A 22286-nucleotide genomic window follows, 5' to 3' on the forward strand; every position below is an offset into this window, starting at 1 on the left:
GAGTAGGCAATGCAAGGTCCCTCTTGGTACCATGCACCGTACCAAGAAAGAAAGACACAATAAGTTGATCGGTCAAAGGGCACTAAAAAGAGTGATCTTGTAGATGGATGGCCTCCTATAGATAAAGAGCAACACATCTCTGATCAGTAAACCTAAAGGAGGAGAGAGATTGAGCCTCCCTAAGAGACAATAGAAACTACCTCAAATCTCATAGTAGATAGGATAGTGGATATAATGTACTCCTTTGCGAACACCTTGCTAAGAGTACAAAGTTGGCACCCCAATCTAACTAATGGCTGGTCTCAACATGGAGATGGTGGCAGCCCACTCTAAACAACCCCAAGTGAATCCTTAGGGAGTATAACTAGTGACGAGAAGTGTAAGGCAAACAATTATGCCATCACAAATATGTAGAAAGTGCCCAAGGAGGGTTAACCTACGTGGTGTGAATGTAGTACCTATAGATATCATCTCTAATGCATCTGCTCAGCGCCCTAGGGAGAGGAGGTGTGGAGGGGCATCCAAAGAGTACTAGAACACGGGAAAATGGTCAATATCAATCCCAATGGAACTCATATGGGTCACAAAACTAGCAAATTAGCCGCAAGACTAACTGGAAGGGTAGTTGAATGAACAAGGGACTCTTAGGACCATTAGGCGAGGTACAGATATCCTTGACAACCCTCACAGCAATCAGCAAAACCACAAAGACAATGCAAGAACCAAACAAGTTCAAAAATGGCCTCGAGCCTAAAAGGAAGGACCCTAAACTCTACAAGAACAATGTCGTGAGGAGTAGAGTGTCTACATCTAATGAATGGTCGAAGGAGAATCTGAAACCTCTCACTAGAAGCCCAATCTGACTCTAGAAGAGAAGACCTCAAAACCACAAAGCCATAAAGAACAACGAGCCAAACAGGTGTATTAAGAAAGGACATCTTCAACAAGATGTCCTCGAAATGATGTCTGATGCATTGACTCGCAAGAGGAGAAAGGGATCTAAAACATTTGTTAGTACAGAACTATATTGCGAGCCTCAAGCTAAAGCAAGGACCAAAAAATGTCACCCCCAAGCAAGTCTAAGATCAAAATATCTCAAGGTCAAAGCTACTAAAAGTAAAATGAAGGTGAGAGGTTTAAAGGCAATTCGATGCCATTACTTTCAATTTTACCTAGATTCACAGTCAACCTCCTCATATCACTAAAAGAAGCCAAGCAATCCAACTATCTTTGAAGAACCTTGCAAGCATAGGCCAAAAGGACCACATCATACACAAACGAATCAACACATGATGGAGAATGTAACCATCATCCCTCGGAAGGTGCTCATGGAGGAACTCAACTAGCTTGTCAACATAATCTTGAACAAAGTAGGCGATAAGGGGCACCCTGCTTCACCCCAATGGGACTACTAATGAAATCAGAGAGGCCAATACATATCCTAGGATGGTCCAAAAGAACCTTGTATAATCTCATAATGTTGGTGACGAGAACATAAGAGATGCCAATATCCCAAAGTCTTAAAAAGGACTCACCAAGGGACCATGTCAAGGCTTTGGGAAAGTCAGCAAAGCAATAGTAAACCTTCAAGGAATGAGAGCAAGCCTCCTCAATGATAGTGTAGAGAGTCAAAATATGATCCATACTCTGATAGACCTGTCTGAAACCAACCTTGCCACTTGCCCTCATATGTCCCTAATCAAGTTCTTTAGAAAAGAGAATATTCAGAACCATGGCATATAGCTTTGAGAAAGTGTGGTCAGCCATAAAAGTCCTATAATTATTGGAGTCAAAGGCAAGGCCTATTGTAGATTGAGTGAGGGACCAAGAGGGTGGAAATCCCCAACAAATCACATGGTTGAAGAGCTCTGAAAGAATTACACAAGAGGATGACACCAATCTTTAAGAGCTCATCCTAAAAGCTCTCCTCATCAACAGGTCTACCAATGCTTATGTATCTAATAGCCTCTGAAGTAGTCAAACAAGTGAAGAGATGGCACGCAGAGGGGGGTGATCTGGATAGGAGGCTAAACATGAATATCATAAAGAGAGGAAATGTGGGAAACGATGACCTTTTCTCAAACCTAGGGTGGAGAGTGAATGATAGGGAAAAATGGCGCACTAAAAGGACTTGGGAGAATGGAAGAGGGAAGAGCAAAGGGAAACTCTAAGCTTGGAAATGAAGAGGCGTTTCTTCTGACAGAGGAGTTGGTAGGAAAACTTCATGGCGAGGAAGGAGGGTTGACAATGAATGAAGGCAAGGCAAAGGCGAGAGTGGAAAGCATCACAGTCATCATAATACCAACAATTCGTGGGACAAGGGTGTTTAGGCTTGGAAGGGGGATCTGATGGGGTGAACGAATGGGGGAAAGAAAATAGGGCAGCCTCCCAAACAATAGCGGAAAGGTGGGAGAATGACATGGAGATACAAGCAAGGGAACTAGTGACTGGATCCATCCAAAGGAGTTGACTAAGATGAGAGGAAGAGAATGGGATCACCCCCATCAAAGTATAGCAGGGTGTAAAGAGGGTGACGAGCAGAGGAGGTAAGAGGGGAGTGGAGACGGAAGGAGAGGGAGGAAAGGTGAGGGGAGAGAGAGAGAGAGGAAGAGAGGGGGGGAGCGGGTGCAAGAGATGGAGAGGCAAAGAAGGGGGTAGTCACCCAACGGTATGGGGTGATGGAGAGCTAATGAATTAGGGGGATGAACAATTGAGATAAGAAAGCATAATCCACAACACTAGCCCCACCATCATTACATCTACAAGTGAAAAAGTGGGAGCCAAGCAAGCAATGAAACCCATTACATACCACAAGATTAGATGACTCAAAAAAGCTATAAAAGATGTATGTTGCACTTCATAAGAAGGCCCAAAACGTCATAAGAGGACCTATGGAGGCTCAACAAGTCAAGATCAATGTCCTCAATGCACAAACGGTTTGTGATTGTCATGAAGAGGAGTTTACATAGTCTGAGTAAGTTACGTTGACTGGCTTTTGCTTGAAATGTTTTATCAATTAGAGAATTGTTACCAAACAAACACAGACATCTACTCAATTATTTTAGCTTGGGTACTACAATTGGGTGAAAGGAAGGACATTGTACGTTACATGATGCATCAATTGATCCCAATGGAAACCTTAATAGGGCTTGAGGAGATTTTGGCCAACTTTGTTCCTAGCATTGGAGTTAATTTGGGGGAAAGGGTTACGAGCATTGAGAAGATCTCAGGCACAAAATACACGCCCTTGTGTGGAGTTTTGTGGAAAATCTAAGGCACAAGTGGTTTTAAGAAGCAAGGAAGGCATGGTTTATTGTAAGGCTATTGGTTACGTAGCACATCATTGATCAAGACATCTCTTAGATGAATGTTAGGTTTGGGTGGACAGCCGAAGATAAAGTTCACCTTGTGGAGTTGCTGTGAGCTCGAGAGGAATCAAACAAGGCAAAGGAAGATTGGTCTAAAGCCATAATCAACACAATTTTGCAAGCAAGGATTGAGGGCTTCATTCCACAAGCTCTACGGTGAAGGTCGGTCATGTTGCTCCTCCCCTTTTCCTTTGCCTTGTGATGACTGTTGGTGGGGTAAAGGGAAATGTGTTTTTGTTTATCCTTTTTTAAAGAAGTTGGCGCCTTATTGTAATTGGATATCATTTGATGCTTGTGAGTGGTAGTTACATTAGGGCTATGTTGATATAATTGTGGCCACTAATCTTGAATCAATCAAGGTCATTCATTGTACTTGGAACAATTGTAAAAGGCAAGGTCTTCTCATTTGTAAAGTGGGGACTTGAAAAGATTATTGCAATAATACTATCAAATTCTATCCTAATTCATTGTTTTTATCATAGTGAATGCTTGTGAAGTTTGGGAGTTAGCATGTTTTCTAAATTTGCTCACTTAGATTAGGAGTTTATTTATGTTGAGTAGAAGTACTTAAAGTGGATGAATGCAAGATATTGTTGTTGGTGAATCATGAAGAAACTTATGTTCGTGCCTTTTGGTACTGGTTGATTGCAAGAAGGAGTGCAAGCACTTAACTTTAGTTAGAGATGTTCATTTGGGTTGCGCCTTCATTGGGTATTTGAATAATTGTTGATGAAATGAAAATCATCCATGCATCCTTAAATGATTGCATCCTCCTTAGTGTCACCTCACCATTAATATTTGTTTCCGTTATTAAAGTTAAATTAGAATCCTAAATCCTTATCTTTCAACACTTTGTTTTGTTAGAAGTAGTGGAAGACTATCATTGCCAAATCATCCACATTAGAAAGCTGATATTCCATTGCATGAATAGTGTAAGTCCCTGCATGGTTACCAGCAAACCAAATCATAATCTGAGTTGTGTCTAACAAGAACATGAACCTTGGAGTCACCCATATAATCTTCTTTGCAATCTTTAGCATATGCGGTGTCTTTTTTCAAGAGAAGATTTGCTATTTGGTGTTTCATCTTGGAATGCTTCAGTGTTTTGCCCTGCATGTTGGAGTGGTCACAAAAATCTGCATGGCCCTACTAGAAGCTGCAGCAAGTGATCCCCTTGCCTTGAGAATACAGCTTCAATCTCTACCTCATAGCTCCCTCAAAAATCTCTCTAAATTTAATGGCGATGGTAGAGTAGGCACGAATCAATACATTTCTATATTTGCAGATGTGTCTATTATTCTGGAGACCTTACATGAAGACATAACAGTTCGGTCACGTGCTGAAAGGTTGAATGATGCTACAGACAAATATTTTTGCCCCCTTCTACCAAGGTCTATTGCAAACTAAGACGGAGTTAAAATAATAAATTAACGAATATATGCGTTGATAATGAACATTCACTTCTATCTCAATTCATCCATATGAATAAATACATGAAGAAACCTATGAAAGCATTTGTAGCCAAAAGTAACAAGCTGGTAAACATAAATGAATAGGAAAAAAAGAACTAATCTGGAAAATCACAAGTGCTTCTTTATCATGCAAAAACCCCCAGAGGTTAGATTTTTGTTTAAGAAGAAGACGAGTTGCTAACCTTGTTGCTACCCAAATTGTTGCCATTGAAACTGGAGACAACTCAATTGCAGATTGTAAGTGAAGAAGAGAATTACAAAAAAGGTAAAACACCAACATCATCCTCCTCTTATTCAACTCGGCCAATTTTGTAAAAGTTAGCTTTTGAAGATTTGACACTACAAATCTATTTGGTATTCACCGACAGATAACTATATTGCATGGTAAGAATGCTTAACCAAGATTACATAATAGGAACATGCAGGAATTGAAAATAAAACCAAGCAAAGGAAACATAATAATATCAGTATAATAATACAAAAGATAATTCAGAGAACAGGCAACTTAACCTGAATGTTTGAGTGGTCATGATTTTCCACAATATTTCTGGTTCCAGAAGCCTGTCTCTTGGATACTTCTGACTCATCAGACAAAGCTACCTCTGAAATCTTCCTCTTTGTTTTTAGCAAGGTACTTGGACAACCATTGACCAGTGCAGATAAGGAACCATTAGAAGGTTGTTTTCTTCTAAGACTGCTGTCAGAGTCTTCATTTCTTCCTTGGTCATTTATTTCAACATCTGAACTCTGTTGTGGAGGAGTAGGAGGAGGTGAAGCAGGGGCATTTGCAGTTCTCCCTACAGAAGCAGTAATGGATGGGTTTAATTGAACACTGGGTATCTCCTCGGGCATGCTAGTATTGGGAGATATGCCACTAACTGGAGGTATTCTGGTTATAGAAGGTTTAAAATCGTCGGTCAAATTTGGTGGCACAGAACTAAATGGAGTCAGATTTACTACACCTGGCCTCAATATTGTTGGTTTTGTTTCAAAATTCTCAGTGTTCCTTTGCTCCATATGTACCCCAGCTGCCACAAAATTTGATGAAGCTGATGCCATTTGACTTAGAGGTGTACTTCCCATTGCTCCAGAGCTAATACCTGGGAAAGAAGAAGAGCTTGCAATGGTCTGCCTTACAGCATCATAAGGCCCTCCAGCGTGGTTAAGGGGTGATGCTACTGCAGGTTGACTGGATGTTGGCCCTGAGGTACCACTGGGGACATTTCGTGACTTGTTGAGTTTTGCAGTGCTTGGATGGTAGCCAATTAGTGCACAATGTAAATTCCTGTGAAACATTTAACACATAGCATATAAACCAGAAATCAACCACAACAGAGTGACATTAATGTCACATATAGTTTATTAAAACACCTTATTAGAAGATTTCAGTAGTATGTTTATGACTTTAATACAATACCATATATCCAAAATCTTGCAATCTCCATAAGGTTGTTGGTCCAGCACACAACAGTAAGAAAAACCAGTTGCTACAGTCTAAATTTATCTTGTACAAATAGAATTACGCTAGGACCTAACAATGAACCTAGTCGTAGCCTAAAATAGCAATATGATTGGAGACTTTAAAAGCAACAAGTCTGTAAGTGAATACCTGAGAAACTACATTATGAGTCGATTACCATATAGTTGTTCAAAATGATTGTGAGTTTGCATAACACATGCGCACTTCACAACTTAACAAAATATTGCATGTATAGTTACCATAAACATCCTGCATCTAAATGGATATTTGTTATAGATAAGATAAGATAAATTTATTAATGTCCAACAAAAGACCACCCACAGGTCTATGGGACCAAAATAAAAATAAAAATCAATCTTAAAAAAATAGTAAACTTGTCCACAGATGATTTAATCCGAATAGAACTAATAATTATATTACTATTCAATTGACCAATACAATACAAATGTATATCAAAAGGGCAAATATACAAATACATATGGTACAAGAACTCACAAACAATAAAAAATACAAAAATAGACAACTAATTAATTATTCTGTTTCTAAATTAGATTAAGTATAGTATTGATACAAAAAGCTTCTATACAATCTAATCGAGAACGATAGTAATCAATATTTAATATTTGTTAATTGCAAAAATCTGATCTCCTTAATAAGAAAGTAAAACAAACATGCTCAGAGAGCATCCATGAATGCAAGGACATTTTACAGTCAAGTCTGTGATCCTTACAGCTAAGCTATCTCAGGTTTGATTTCCAAATTGCAGAAACTCGTATAATATATAAACCATTCACAAGGATTTATGAGTTTTTTCATTTAAATATGCACAGCAACTTCAAGAGATGCACCAAATATCATCACTCAAAGATCTGTGCATATATGCTTCAGTCAGAAAACAGGTAAATACTCACCAATATTCTATTGTCATTAATTTCAGTCGAGTCTCCAGTCTAAGCAACACTGCAGTTCTTTCAAAATCCTGTTTGTCATGTGCAGGCTCAATAAAATTGGCTTCAAGCACACCTGTATTCAGAGTTCAGATTTAACATTTGGCAACACACAATTCACTTAATAATAAAATCAATTCTCATAAAAGAGAAACATACTGAGATATGGCTGAAAAAGAATTACCTACAACACCTCTTCCTCTGCTGCTGTTTTCATGAAAAACTTTCCAGAAGGGCTGCATTAATAGATATGCATAATAGAGAAGAAATTTAAGAACAATATAATAAGCAAAAAGCAGAAAACAGCTGAAATCTGGTCTACCAGACAAATCTATGTGATACAAAACTAACCATAACCTAAAGAAACTTTGATTAGAAAACACTCAAACAATAGCATGTAGATGCTTCTAAGTCACTAATTAAAAATAAGAATTTGATTTAATGAAAATTGTGCAAAAAGTGTGATCAAAGAAAAATTACAGATGAAAAAAGAACTTTAAATAGGCCTCGTGTACAATCAAACTTATATCAGAGAATTAGTATTTTTTGCTTACACCCCTACTTTGTTTATCAAGCTCTCTAGTGAGGCAAATTGTTCATGGTTAGTGCTTGGAACGACGATCTAATCACAAATAGTTATCTTTGGTGGATAATTTTGTTTCGTTTTTGGCAAGTCTGGTTACCTATTTGCAGGCAGTTTCTTTGTTCCACGTTCTTCTCCTGAACCACATTTTCATTTTTGGAACGCACTGAGTTCTTTTGATCGACCTGGGCATCTATCAGCCTATTTACCCTTGGTCAAAAGGTTTTTAACTTTTTTCTATGTGTTCGATAGGCATTACATATTTGCATGGTGCAATAGTCTTGCAGGTCAGCCTATCCTGGCGTTTTACAAGCCATTCAAATTCCTTGAAACGCAGCATCATGACCTTTCGGTATAATTCTTTTTACCAGGCAGTTCCATTGTTTGGACCTGCATTCAAGTCTGAGTTTATATTGTTGTTGGTATCGAGCATTTTTGTTTGACTGATATTGTTGATTAAGCAAAAATTAATTTTTTCTATCAAATATGTTATTTGATGTGATATTTATTTCAGGTTTAGGGTTTTGAATCCAGAGGAGGCGTTTAGAGCAGGTGGAACCATTTTGCCAATTGAATAGTGTTGGTAATAATCCCACGAGTTGTTTTGTTCATTACATACACTGGTGTCCAATTGATAAATTTAGAGTTGAATGCTTGTGTTGGTGATGCAAATTTGAGCCCATGTGCGCATGAGTGGGGTCCGCTTACCCCAACACGATGGGGCTTGCAATGTAAATGCCCACCATATTCAATTCTTTTACTATCACATGCATTATTTTTGTTGCTGAAGTGTCCTTGTGGTGCACTGGTGCTAAATTTTACTCCAAAGTGCCTTTAACAAACCTTTTTTGCAAATATGCACAAAATTTGCAAACAAGGTCCATTTTTGGTGAGCCATATATTGTCGACAAGCTCATGTCGCTAACTTTATCGTGGTTGAGATATTTTTTAATAATTTGTTGTTTGTTACTCCATTTATTTATTTTGAAGTTACTAGTTTTGCTCAAAGAGATTGATTATTGAATTTTGAGGGAAATTTTGTTGCATTTTCTCGTCTCATCATGGAATTCTCTAAGATGGAACTTCCAAGTGTTATGTCCCTTGTAAGGACCTTACGTAATTTATCTTAAATTTCTGGATAGAACTTTGCAGACTAATTCCATATATATTCTTTTTCCTTCGCAATGTCTTTTTTGAGTGATTTAATCTCTTTAATACCTTTGTATGAGAAAAGGTGTGCCTTTTCATTTAATTAATTATTTTATTCATTAACATTAATTTTGTTGTTATGTTAATATTTATTATTAATACTAATATTATTTTATATTTTAGGCATTATATATATATATATATATATATATATATATATATATATATATTATCATTATTAATCTAAATGTTACATTTTATCGTTCTAAACTTTTATATAAAAATATTTAACTCTTATATTTTAATATTAATATATTACGCAATATTATAATATGATTATAATAAATTATAACTATATCATTATTACTATTATATTATTATTTTATTTATCTATTCATTTCTATTTTAATTATATAGATCTTTATTTTGACAAGAATATTACAATCCTCCCCTCAAATTTTGCTTGTCCCCAACCAAAACTCATTTATAAATAACTTTTCTCGTAAAGCCATCATACGAGGCATATAATTGGATAAAAAAAGACATAAGGGATTTATGGAGTATACATCACTATGCATGAAAACACGAAGTACACACTCAAGTACATCAAAATGTGAAGTAGACACGTAAATTCATGAAAACACAATGCAGACATATGAATGCATGAAAATAAGAAGCAAAGATGCTATGGACACAATCCATGGATTCTTGATTAATGCATTACAATTTACTAGAGTCGAGAAAATGATTTACAAAGTTTACTTCTTCAATAGAATCCTGCACCCACAAGTGATCATTAATGCATGTGTATGTATAAGTTTCAAAGAAAATGTGTGTCGTGACTCTAAGCCAATCCCATAATAAGTCCAAGAGTGGAACTTTGGCCCCCTTGGCCTCAGTGGTAGTTTTTAAGCATCCACATGAGGTGGCCAACTCAGTGGGATGCTTGTTTTGTCTTTCTATTATTATTATTCTAGTAGAGAAGAATGCTTAGGTTGTAAACAAATTGATTAGACACCAAATTCAACAGCTTTCCTCAAAGTTTATAGATCCAAGCCCTTAAACTTTTCTTAGGACTTGCCTACAAGGCGCTTGGGGTCACTGATCCCTATCCTCTCTTGGACTAACAAATTGGCTGGATTTACACTAGCCTCTCCCAAAATATACCTTTATTCTCTCTCTTGAGACTACCCTTATAGGTAAATTTGTAATAAACTATATATGAATTGAGAAGCCCATGCTATCCTCATTATTATTCCAGTCTATGAGAATGTTGAGATGCAACAAGTAGCTTGGACACCAAACTCAACGGTTTCCCTCAAGCTTTTACAAAGCCAAACCCTTAAGCCTTTCTTGGGATCCGGGGTCTGATACACGAATCCAGTAACTAAGAATAATTGTCTCAGCGATAGAGGAAGTATTAATGTACAACCAATACCAAACAAATATTTAACTCTGTAAGACAATAGCTAATGAGTCGAAGCCTAGATTATTTATTATTTTATTATTATTTGTTGAGATTTATTATTATTTAATTTTCATACTTATTTAATATATTCTACAATATTATAATTTGATTATAATAAATTATAACTATACCATTATTAATATTGTATTAGTATTATTATTTTATTTATCTATGTTAAGTAACATGGATTTTTTCTGCAAATGTAATAATATGACCATTGTGATTGATATGTTCCAAATGCAGATTTGGATCTCATATAAATATGAGAGGAGAGATGAAGAGACATGTCTCCATGGTTTAATCATCATTATATATATATATATATATATTGTTAGTGTAAATACGTATTTACTATTTACACTTACTTAAGTTTACTTAGGTTAATGTATTATTTTATTTATTTATTTAGTCATCGAGAAGTATGTGCACTCTTGTGAGTTGTCATGTTGACATCACAGGAGTTCGCACCTCTTTTATACACATGGTGTCTACAACATAGAAGTTACCACACTAATGAAGCACATAGTCTCTACAATATCTCCACTTGAGATACACCTCATCATCCTTATCCTATCATCTAGAATGATGGATAAAACATGTGCTTAGTTGTCATGCTTATTTCCTGGCCCTTTCTAGAGATATTCTAGGTGCTTCCTGAGAGGCCTTTATATACAGGTACTCCTAGTGTGTACAATCATTACATACAATTCAGAGCAACGTATGAGGACATACTCTGATATATTGATCATACTCATTTTTGGTCTACAGTTGTGCTTGTGTTCGAGGTCTACAATCTTGGGTGAATCTTGCCCTAAGGCAAATTCTTACATGGTATCAAAGCTATACCAAATTCTTACATATATATTTCATAATACTAATTAGTATAATATATATGTACATATGTATACATATGTTTACATGTGTGTGTGTGTGTGTGTGTGTGTGTGTGTGTTATATATACTATAATATATATACTAATATTTATTATTGTTACATGAATACGTATATATAGAAAATGATGATTTAAAAATAACAACAATGAATTTCAGATCAAATTTATCCGAATGAAGGTACAACTTTAAGACACCCTCTTAGCTTGGGAGGATTTGTAGAACACCTTGTGCTCTCAAGTATATGAAGATATATCAACTCAGTATGATATTCCTAGAATGACATATATAAGGATATCAACATAAATCCATCAACACATATATATATATAGACATATATTACATATGGAATTTGATTCAATTACCTATGAAGCTAAATTTGAGCAATTATAATACAAGATTTGAATACCACCTTAAGTGTGGTCTATAATAGACTTAAGTTATGGTGTCCAGCAAGATCTAGCCCGAAGAACCATGATGAGTTGATTATCAAGGTGTCCGGCAAAATCCAGCCCAAATAACCATGATAAGTTGGTTATCAAGGCGTCCGGCAAAATTCAGCCCGAAGAACCAAGATACTACTTGCTCCAACACATTTTGATGTTAGGAGATAGGTCAACTATTCATAAGATCATCACCTTACAATAGTTACCTTATGTTCATTATCATAACTTCCGACACTCTAAGACAACAACTTAATGTAGTCTGTTATGATAACAAGTCTAGCTATTGATAAGATAGTCACCTTTCAATAGCTCCCCTGTAAATATATACATCAATGAAAGATTGTCACCTTTCATGACCTAATCATAATAGCATCATGTGGTAACTCACATGATATCCACCATGAACCAAGTCAAAAGGTGGACCTAACATAGCTACTACTAGAGGGTGGAAGAAGGGTTTTCACCTTAGACTTCTCTCCAATATAGGAGAGCACATTACAAAGAATTTCACTTAGAACTTCTCCTCATAGAGAAGATATCATCCACAAAGGATTGCATCTCAAAATTTCTCCCTCTAAACAATGATCCTAGGAAGTCAGGTCATGTAGTTGTTCCCTTTAAGACTCTCTTCACCTAACGATACCTCTCAGACTCTTTCTGAATCTGATATTAATCTTTCAATCTTCAGTGATAAGTCGTTACTTCCTCATGATGTATATAGGGCTAGGCCCACCAAAATTATGCAGTCACATAAATGTATTTTTAGACTCCCTCTTAGTATCAATCTTCTAAGCTCCTTCGTTGCTTTAGAAGAAGTGTTATACTCCCTATTAATGTAGAAGAATCTCATAATCTCAATCATCGAAGATGTTTGCTTCAAGAGCTTCATTTTATCCATCTTGATCATCAAGGTCTTTGTCGCTACTATCATTAGATTGAGTTTGCACAACATTAGGTAGCATTATGTAAAGTACCAACCTTCTTTTCTTGTAAGAATATCCTCAACCATAAAGGAAAAGATCAAGGCAAATAACCCTTATAGTACGTATAGAATTACAAATAAGAGAGACTGCAAAGAGTAGATAAATGTAAATGATAAGAATTCTTCTCTGCACATGAAGATTTAGAAATTGTCTTTTTTAAATTATTTGAGAATGGAACATCTCCCCTCTAAATAAGGTTCAAGTGAGAATGGAACATTGACTATTATTCCCCCCACAATGTAAAATTTCCACTCATTCTTATATTGTTGAACAATTTTGTATCAAATATGACAACTCCTCTCTACGTTCCAACTTGCTCTTTTTATCCACTGAAGGTCCAAACATTCATTTAGCTTAATAGTAGAAGCAAACATGTCCTTCCATTTTCTCAAACTCGTCCACAATACGCCAATATCTTAATTGAGTATGATTGTGCGACATGAATGAAGATCTTGCAATCTATGTATTCCAAATTTATATTATTAGCAAATCCATCACAACATGGTTTACTCCCTCTGAATTAATATGATCAAGATCACCAAAGGTTGACTGAATTATATCCTCTATAGGCTCCCTCTCTTTTAAGGTTGCTTCAAATGTCAGCCTCCCTCTAATCTCAATCTCCATCTTTTTCCTTGCTCACGCGAGCAACTTTCCTGTTAGTTGGTGGCGTGGTGGGTGAATGATGTCTAAATTGCTATGCACATTAATTCCTCATCCCTATTTCATTCACTCCTCTTCTTACTTCATCTAATCAGTGCTAACTTCAATGCTGACTAGGATTTGTTCTCCTTTTCTTCTCAAAACTCAAACTGATGTCTCTTGTGACCGATCACACTCCAGATTCGAACGTACAACCTTCCATCTATGATCACAAGTCTTACATAACTATTTATGGAATTTATAATTATCTTAGATTTTTTCCACGTGTATTGTGACCTCCCGTAACCATGTTGATTTGCTCAATAATGTTTGTATTTAATTTGGGAAGTATGGATAAAAGTCAAATTTCCTCCTTGTATGCTAAGAACAATGTCTCAATAGCTAATTGTCCCATCTATGATGAGTATTGCCCTCGTAATTCCTTAATACAGAAGTATAATCCTATTGATGGTTTTCCAATTTATATTTATCTTTGGGTGGAATTCGTGGGAACCAAGCAAGAGGGTTCTGCAACTTAGCTCCATAGAGCCCTCTTTATTGTGTCGTACTGCCATTTAATGGCTTCTTTGTCCCCTGTGATTGGTTTTAATGCTACGTCCTTCAATGGCTCCACTCATTCTCCCCCCCGTTTCTTCTGATGTATTCGCTCCACTTGGTTTTTCTTCTGAGAAACCCTCGTCGTCTTAGCCGGGTGCCCATGTGCTTGATAAGGAAGGTGTTAAGGATAACCGTCATGGTCAGCCCCTCTTTGAACAAGACCAGGCTCGCAAGTCCTTCAAACAAGCCTTGCAAGGATCCCGCGTCATCAAACCAAGAACAAAGTTCATTAAATGCCTCTCAACTTCAGACACCACCGCTTTCGTTTCAGATGCCGACTAGAGAGATGGAGATGGAAGTAAGAATCTAGCTTCTCCTAAGTTCATTGTTAAACCTAATGAACAAATGCAGTCTAAGTTGAACAAGGAAAAGAATAGACTTAAAAATTGTGCTATTTTCTTTACTGCTATGGACCCGTCTTCCTTGCCCTCGAGGAGTTCTATGAATAATTGGTTACATGATATTTGGGGGAAAAAGCTAGGGTTCCATTATTCCTTTTGTCGAATGGTTCAAAAAGGCCTTTTTATTCTAATTTTCTCTAACCTAGAATCACAAAAGCCATTGTTGAAAGGCAATTTTGGAGAGTAGGTTGTTGTGAATTTAGGACTCTACCTTGGTCTATGGAGGTTGTCAATGACGAAATTCTTGTATTATCTTCCCCTAGGTGATTTACGGTGAGCAACCTCCCACCATTTGTTTGGATTTCATTCCCCAATTTTTGGAGCCAATAGGCAAGGTTTTGAAATTTGATCATTCTAATACTTTAATCCCTAATTCTGATGTTCGTGTTATGATCTCTATTTACCTAGGCTTAGATGCTACCGAGGTCATTTGGTTAGAGTTGGGTAACTCCCCTGTGGAATGTCCAGTCTCATACATGGGTGGGTTGAATTCATGCTATCTGTGCAGGAAAGAAGGGCATAGAAGAAAACGGCTGTCCTATTCTTAAAAAGGAAAATAATAATATTTTTATCTAGAAACCTCCAGTTACCTCCCTCTATTCTGGTAACCAAAACCCTTCAAGTGGCCATAATCCCCATGCTGAATACTCTCTTCCGAAACTCAAATCCTCCATTTCTCTGAAGAATGTAAACTCTATTTCTGACATTCTCCAAGTTACCTTGCCTCAGCTAGACCTAGCCAACCAAGCATGGATGGATAATGTGGATGACATTCATGCCTCTTGATGATTTAAAATTGCAATTTGTTGATTGCTCTAATGGTGCTACTTCTCATAAAGATCCTCCCCAAGAGCTAATTTTGATCTAAATTTCAATGTCCCTAACAAGAATTTTAGCCTGGGTGTTGCTTCTCCCTAGCCCCTTCCGACCCGCCTTAATGCCCAACAATTGGCTCTTAGAATCATTAATGAAAGGGCTTGGTGAGGTTTCTTTCCTTTCCTCCCCTTCCATCTTGAGGAACGTTTTGTTTGTACCTTCTCTTCCTCTTGTCAGAGCCTTGCTAGAGGATGATCTAGATGAACAGAGGGTGGAGGATGTCGCTGAAGCAAAGGACATTATCATTCCTCTAGTTGCAGACTATCTTCTTCCTAAGGAGACGTTACATGACTTTGAGCTTGTTATTATCCCGGCTCCTCCTCCAATCCCTCCTCCTTTTACCCAAGATTGTATTCCTGTCAAACACCCTAGAGATGCTCATCAAGTTGAAGAGAAGTTGCAGATTAATGTTCCCCTAGATGGAAAGGATAGGACTCTTGTAGTAAGGGAGTGTTCTCTGGATCCAGAAGCTAAATATAAAGCAAACAAACTAAAAAAGCCAGGTATGTCAAAGCCCTTCATTCTTGGTAAGGGAGATGTAGTGAGGATAAGAGGGGGACCTAGATAATCTAAAGTAAATCCTAAATCCTCTAAAATAGCTCAGGAGAAGCTCCCAAACTGCTATAAAGGATTCCAATCTCCTATAGAAACTGATATTTGAACATCTGCTATGGATATGTTTAAATTGGTATACTGGAATGTCAAAGGATTGGAATCCTCTAACAGAAAGTACATTGTTAAAAGATTTTTGAGATGGGTTCAAGATGTTGATATCTTGTTATTACAAGAAGTTAAGGTTGTTGGCTTTGCAGTGGAAATTGCCTTGAGATGCATTTGGAAGGATGCTTCAATTTTCTCCACTAATCACCAAAAAGGTAAAGAAGGCACCTCCATTTTGGTAGGACCTAAAATGAAGAAGTTTATCTATCATTGGGGGTGTTCTACTTGTAGTCGGATTACATGGGTTTCTTTCAAAGTTAAAGACTTTGAATTTGGGGTGTATTCTATTTATGCTCCTATTGAATCCGTTGATAGGACTAACCTCTAGAATTGGCTCCATTCTCTTCCTGATCTTCCATGGACCATGGCTGGAGATTTCAATATGTTAGAATATGCTCAAGGCAAGAGTGGCAGTTGCAAGTTTGAGTGGAAAGCTAATGAAGAATATATCTGGAACAGAATGATTAATAAACTTAATCTGGTTGATCCCCTTGCTGGGCTTAAAGCTCATTCTAAAGGCATTTGGTTTACATGGTCTAATTTTCAGAAAGGAGATGAGAGAATCTACTCTAGACTTGACAGAGTGTATTATAACAAAGATGCCTTCGGTTGCTCCAAACCAAAAGATGATAATCTAGTTCAAGTTGTTCCCTTTTCACTTTCTGATCATCATCCCATCTTGGTGGAAATCTTTTGGATTGGCCAACCTATTCAGCATCATGAGAGGCATAACACATTTGCTTGAACACTTCTCTTCTTGATGATGAGAATGTTCAGGCTGCAATCTCAATCATTAACTGGTACAACTCCTCTATTTGGCATCATAAAGATCCTGCAAGTAAATGGGCCCAAGACCTGAGTTCATGGCAGAATTTGCTTAAATCAGTGGGCAGGAAAAGAGCTAAGGATGCTAGGGCCCAAGAGTTCAAGTTGGTCTCCTTCCTCCATGAGGCTGAAGTTTCTGCTCAAACCTTTCCTTGCAATAATTCAATGGTAGAGTCGGTGGCCAAAGCAAAGCACAACCTTAGGAAGCTTCAATCTAGGAAAGCTCATGGAGCCAGAATTAGATCAAGGCTTATTTGGTTAAAGTTTGGAGACAGAGGTTCTAAGTTGTTCTTTAAGATTTTAAAATCTAAAGAAACAAAGGATAGGATTGATTGTTTGTGTAAGGAGGGGAACACTATTACAGATTCGGGGTCTATCCTTGAAGCCTTCTCCATATATTATAAAACTCTTTCCAGTTCGGAGGATGTCAACAATTGTATGAAAGGAGCCAGGGAAAGTATTTGTTCTATTATTCCAAGAAAACTCTCAAAAGAAGATTCACTACCTCTAGAAGATCCTATCAGTTTAGAGGAAATCAAAGGTGCTATACAGGGTATGGCCTTAGAGAAAGCCCCCGGGCCAAACGGCTTACCAGCAGATTTTTACAAAGTTAACATGGAGTGGATCAGCTCTGAACTCAAAAAGTTATATGAATTTGACCTTAACAGAGGATCTTGAGGACCAGAGATCAATGCGGGGCTTATTAAACTCATTCCAAAAACTAGGGATAAAACTCTTATTAAAAATTGGAGACTAATCACATTACTTAATGTATCATATAAGATCTTAGCCAAAGTTCTGGAAGGGTGAAGAATATTCTTCCTAAGATTATCAATCCTACACAGACTAGATTTGATAAAGGGCGCTATATTTTGGAAAATGGAAAACCTTATTCCCTACTGGGAAGCCATGGAGTAGACTAAATCTTCTGGACATAATGTTGGTATGCTCCTCATAGACTATGAAAAAGCTTATGAAAGGATTGAACTCAATGTGTCATATAAGATCTTAGCCAAAGTTCTTGCACGAAGGATGAAGAATATTCTTCCCAAGATTATCAGTCCTACACAGACTGGATTTGTTAAAGGGCGCTATATTTTGAAAAATGGAAAACCTTATTACCTACTGGGAAGCCATGGAGTGGACTAAATCTTCTGGACAGAATGTTGGTATGCTCCTCATAGACTATGAAAAAGCTTATGACAGGATTGAATGGGGATTTATTTAGATGATGGTTGAGGCCCTTGGTTTCCCGTAATTATTTTGTCATATGGTCTCTACCTTATTGAAAGATGCTTCAGCATCTGTAGAAGTTAATGGGGATAGAGCTGGTTCTTTTTGTCTATCTAGATCAATCAGGCGAGGAGGCCCATTGGCTCCTTCCTTATTTGTTATTGCTGCTGTCTCCTTGCATTTTTTGCTGAGAGATCATTCCCCCTCCATGATGATCAGAGGCCCTGTTTTACCCAACAAAGAAGAAATTACCAACATTCAGTTCACTGATGATACTGCTATCCTTTTTGCTCTCGAGGAAGAAAATATGGCTCATCTCATGACTAAGTTCGATTTCTTTTGCAAAGCATCAGGCAGCAAGATTTCTATCAGTAAATCTATTCTTTTGGTCCAAATCACATTGTCAACTATCTGGGTATCCCTTTTGCTATTAATCCTAATATTAACAACATGTGGTGCTGGATTAAGGATAAGGTGACTGAGAAACTTAATAAGTGGAACACCACATATCTAGCCATGGCTGGGAGGATTCAAGTCTGCGAGAAGATTCTATCTTTCATATACTGTTTATTTTTCATCTGCTTAGTTATTTAATATGGGGCAATTTCGTTATCTTCAAAGTATTATTATATATACTAATATATATTATTGTTACATGAATACATATATATAGAAAATGATGATTTACCAATAACAACAATGAATTTCACATCCAATTTATCCGACTGAAGATACAACTTTAACAATCTATTCATTTATATTTTAATTATATGGATCTTATTTTGACAGGGGGATATTACACTCACTCCACATAAGTAGTCGTAAATGGTAATTGCATATGGAGATTTTACTATTGAAATTGCACTTAAACCATACAACTTTTGACCATGATCCATAGCCCACAAGTGCTGCAAAAAAGAGAAAAATAATTCGACTGAAGAGATGAAGCTCTTTGTATACTCATTCTAACTCACAAGGTTCGAATTCGAATTTGAGTCCGTCAATCATAAAATTCGAATGAAATCTAGCAAGGGTAAAAGTTCGGAAAAAAAATTCGACATTAAAATTTAATTATATATATTTATATATTTTTAAATATTACAAATATATCCACAAAATTGTTAAAATAGTTCAACATTGTTAAATACTTTAACTAAATAACTCAATATCATTTTAAAATTAAATAATATTATATTCAATTACAGTATTATGTTAAAATTCATAAAATTCGGATGACATTCAGAAAGAGTTAAAATTTGCTGAAATTCGAATCAAAAGGATGAAATTCGGCGAATCCTGTGACTTAGTACTCATTATGCTTGTTTCTCATGATAGAGATATGATATTGTACCTTGCAAAATCGTAATGAAATTTGTACTACCTTGAAGAGTCTCTTTGATAAGCCAAGTAAGATGAGGAAGTTTAGATTGGAAATGACCTAATGTGTCTACATCCTAGGTGTTTCGACAATATTCACAATTTCTTCAAAAAAAAAAAACTCTCTTGGATTGTAATTATAAGAATGCAGGGTTGCAATAGAGGATTGAACAATTGATTTTCTCTATTTTCTCTAAGCTAGGTCTTGATTATTCAATATATGATTCTACAATATGGTACTATAAATACTCTAGGTAGGGCACACAAAGTCTTCTCTTAGTGGTTTTGCAGCTAAACTCACAGAGGAAAAAGAAAAGTTGGCAAGATGGGCATATTTATGCCTTTCGGGCCTCAAGCACTTCCCAAAATAGATCCACATCCTAAAGTTTCACGTGGCAAGGTAACAACCAAAATAAGTATTCTAAGTTTGAAGAGTACATTAAGGAATCTCCTTTACAATGTAGAGCTAAGCCCTACAATTCTTCAAAAAAGGAATCTTAACAAAAGAAGATAAATGTGTTTATTGCAAGAAATTAGGAGAAGATGAGCATACATTGCTTTATTCTTTTGTATAAATAGACCTCTCGTTGTATTCTTTATGATTGTTTCCTAAAGAAACATCGCTTTATTCTTTTGTATATATATAGACCTCTTGATCTCTGTTAATAACAAGCAAATATTTTCCAGTTACTTCGTAATATGTTATTAGAGACAATACTTCAAATTTTTTTGAAGATTATTATAATTTCTTAGTTGAAATTATTTCTATCTAATTCTGTTTCTTTTTTTGCACATTTCTACCATTTTTTTGTGATTTTTTTTGCAGCAAGGTCATTTTTGTTCAAAACCCTAATTTTCGAATTTGGAAAAAGTTTTCCAATTCCAAATTCTTGATGGGTTTTTCGAGAGCTCAACTGGGTTGTCAGATTTTTCTGGGTGTCTCAAATTTTGTGCCTCAATTTTTGAGCCAACCAATCCAAAAATCAACAACATATTCTTTCTGGGTTTTTCGAGCTCTCTTCTAGGTCACCCTTCAAATCTTCTAGGTCTCTACTTTTTTAGGGTTGCATGTACTTGCATGTTTGTTGCATGTACTTGCATGTTGTTTGCATGTGTTGCTTAACCATGCAAAGTCTTGTGTTTTGCCTCCCTTAAAAATTCTAGTGGGTTTTCATAATTTTTTTCTTCAAAAAAAAAATTCTTATGAGTTTTCATATTTTTTTCCCTAAAATTTTTTTATGGGTTTCTATAATTTTTCCTTTAAAAATTTCTGATTTTGTAATTCACAAAGTTGTGTGGGGGATTATTTTGTGGATTTGTAATTTTTTCCTCAAATTATCTGTTGGGTTTTACCATTTTTCCTATAAAAAAATTGAAGCTTTGTAATGTTGGGTTTTGATTGTTTTTTCACCTCAAAAATCATGTTGGGTTTTGATTGATTTTTCACCACAAAAATCATATTGGGTTTTTATTGATTTTTCACCTTAAAAATCTAGGCGCTTTGCAGTTTGTTTTGGAGCATTATGCTCATCTACAAAGTTTTGGAGCCTTATCCAAAGGACCATCAGTAGTCTTCTCAACAAAGATCCTCTGGTCCAGATTCAGAAGACTCCTAGAAGAAAAACATTCAATGCAACTATTGCCACAAGTTTGGGCACATGAAGGTTGAATGTCAAAAGCACTTAGCTGCCTTATCTAAGCAATCCAATTTGTAGCCCATAGCGAATAGTGCTAAGCCCCTTGAGCATACAGAATCTGCCATTTACACTTTTTGACAGCTTCGTGCTCTGGATAGATTAACCATCAAGGGAGAGTATTATGATAATAGATAAACGTCTATTATTAGTTAATGCTAATCTATTGTAATCTTCTGTAAATAATAGAACATTTCTAATATTTAGTTAGTTATAGTTATCTATTAGCTTTTTAGCTTTCTTTTAGCTAGAATAGAATATTTATATTCTTTATGATTGTTTCCTAAGGAAACATCACTTTATTATTTTGTATAGATAGACCTCTCAGTCTCGATTAATAACAAGCAAATATTTTCCAATTACTTCGTAATAAAAAATAGATTGCAGATATAGCATTTTTTAGTCTTCCAAGAATCAACATACAAGAGCATAATAAGCTAATCGTCTAGCTATCTGAAACGAAAAACACATTTAATTTGATAGTTTTACAATTTTGATGAACCTTTGAAGAAATCTGTCCATGACCGCAATCAATGCAAAAAACAGGATGCTACATATTCATATTTAAATTTCAAAAAAAAATCAGTTTCTAATCTAACAGACAGCTTACCATTATAAGGCGATTCTTATGATAAACATTGAAACCATGTACATTTACAAGAGGAGCTTCTTTTGTAAACCCAATTGTAGTGATAACAGAAACCTGGGAAGGCAAAAACATATGTAGATATGTTTAAAAAATAAATAAGAAAACCAGTAAAAAATTAAACAATATCCACAACCATAAAGAGATTGAATTCCTGGGAATAAAATCCTTTTTGTGACATTTAATTATCATTTACAAATCAATTCAACTGCTCTAATGCATACCTCCTTGTTATTCCCAACTTGTGGTTTGTACAAAATATATTCAGGAAACTTGAGATCATTGGCAATCTTATGATGTTCTACTATCCGGCCACGTAAAATAATTTTGAAATTATCTGGGATCTGGAGATATAATATAGAAGAATATACCTGCAAATGAAAAGAATACAGCATATCAGACTATGGTTTATGTCAGAGTAAACAACTTAGTAATGTTAATGAAACCTGAAGCTTCTGTTCCACCAAA

At 36.0% G+C, this 22286-nt stretch overlaps 1 protein-coding gene across 2 annotated transcripts in view; it reads right to left on the reverse strand.

Annotated features, from left to right (window-relative positions):
- Positions 1–22286, reverse strand: part of LOC149544847 (protein MICRORCHIDIA 2-like) — a 114062-nt gene that overhangs the window by 25904 nt on the left and 65872 nt on the right. For both annotated transcript variants that reach the window (XM_089795426.1, XM_089795425.1), the window contains exons 12-16: positions 22043–22189; positions 21783–21875; positions 7452–7503; positions 7232–7343; positions 5351–6125 (exon numbers count right to left, since the gene is read on the reverse strand). In XM_089795426.1, coding sequence (XP_089651552.1) covers positions 5351–6125; positions 7232–7343; positions 7452–7503; positions 21783–21875; positions 22043–22189 — 1179 coding nt within the window. The remainder of the gene's footprint in view (positions 1–5350; positions 6126–7231; positions 7344–7451; positions 7504–21782; positions 21876–22042; positions 22190–22286) is intronic.

The sequence above is a fragment of the Cupressus sempervirens genome, chromosome 8 (genome assembly GCF_028749045.1).
Source record: "Cupressus sempervirens isolate cs-2001-9-10 chromosome 8, ASM2874904v1, whole genome shotgun sequence".
NCBI classification, from domain to species: domain Eukaryota; kingdom Viridiplantae; phylum Streptophyta; class Pinopsida; order Cupressales; family Cupressaceae; genus Cupressus; species Cupressus sempervirens.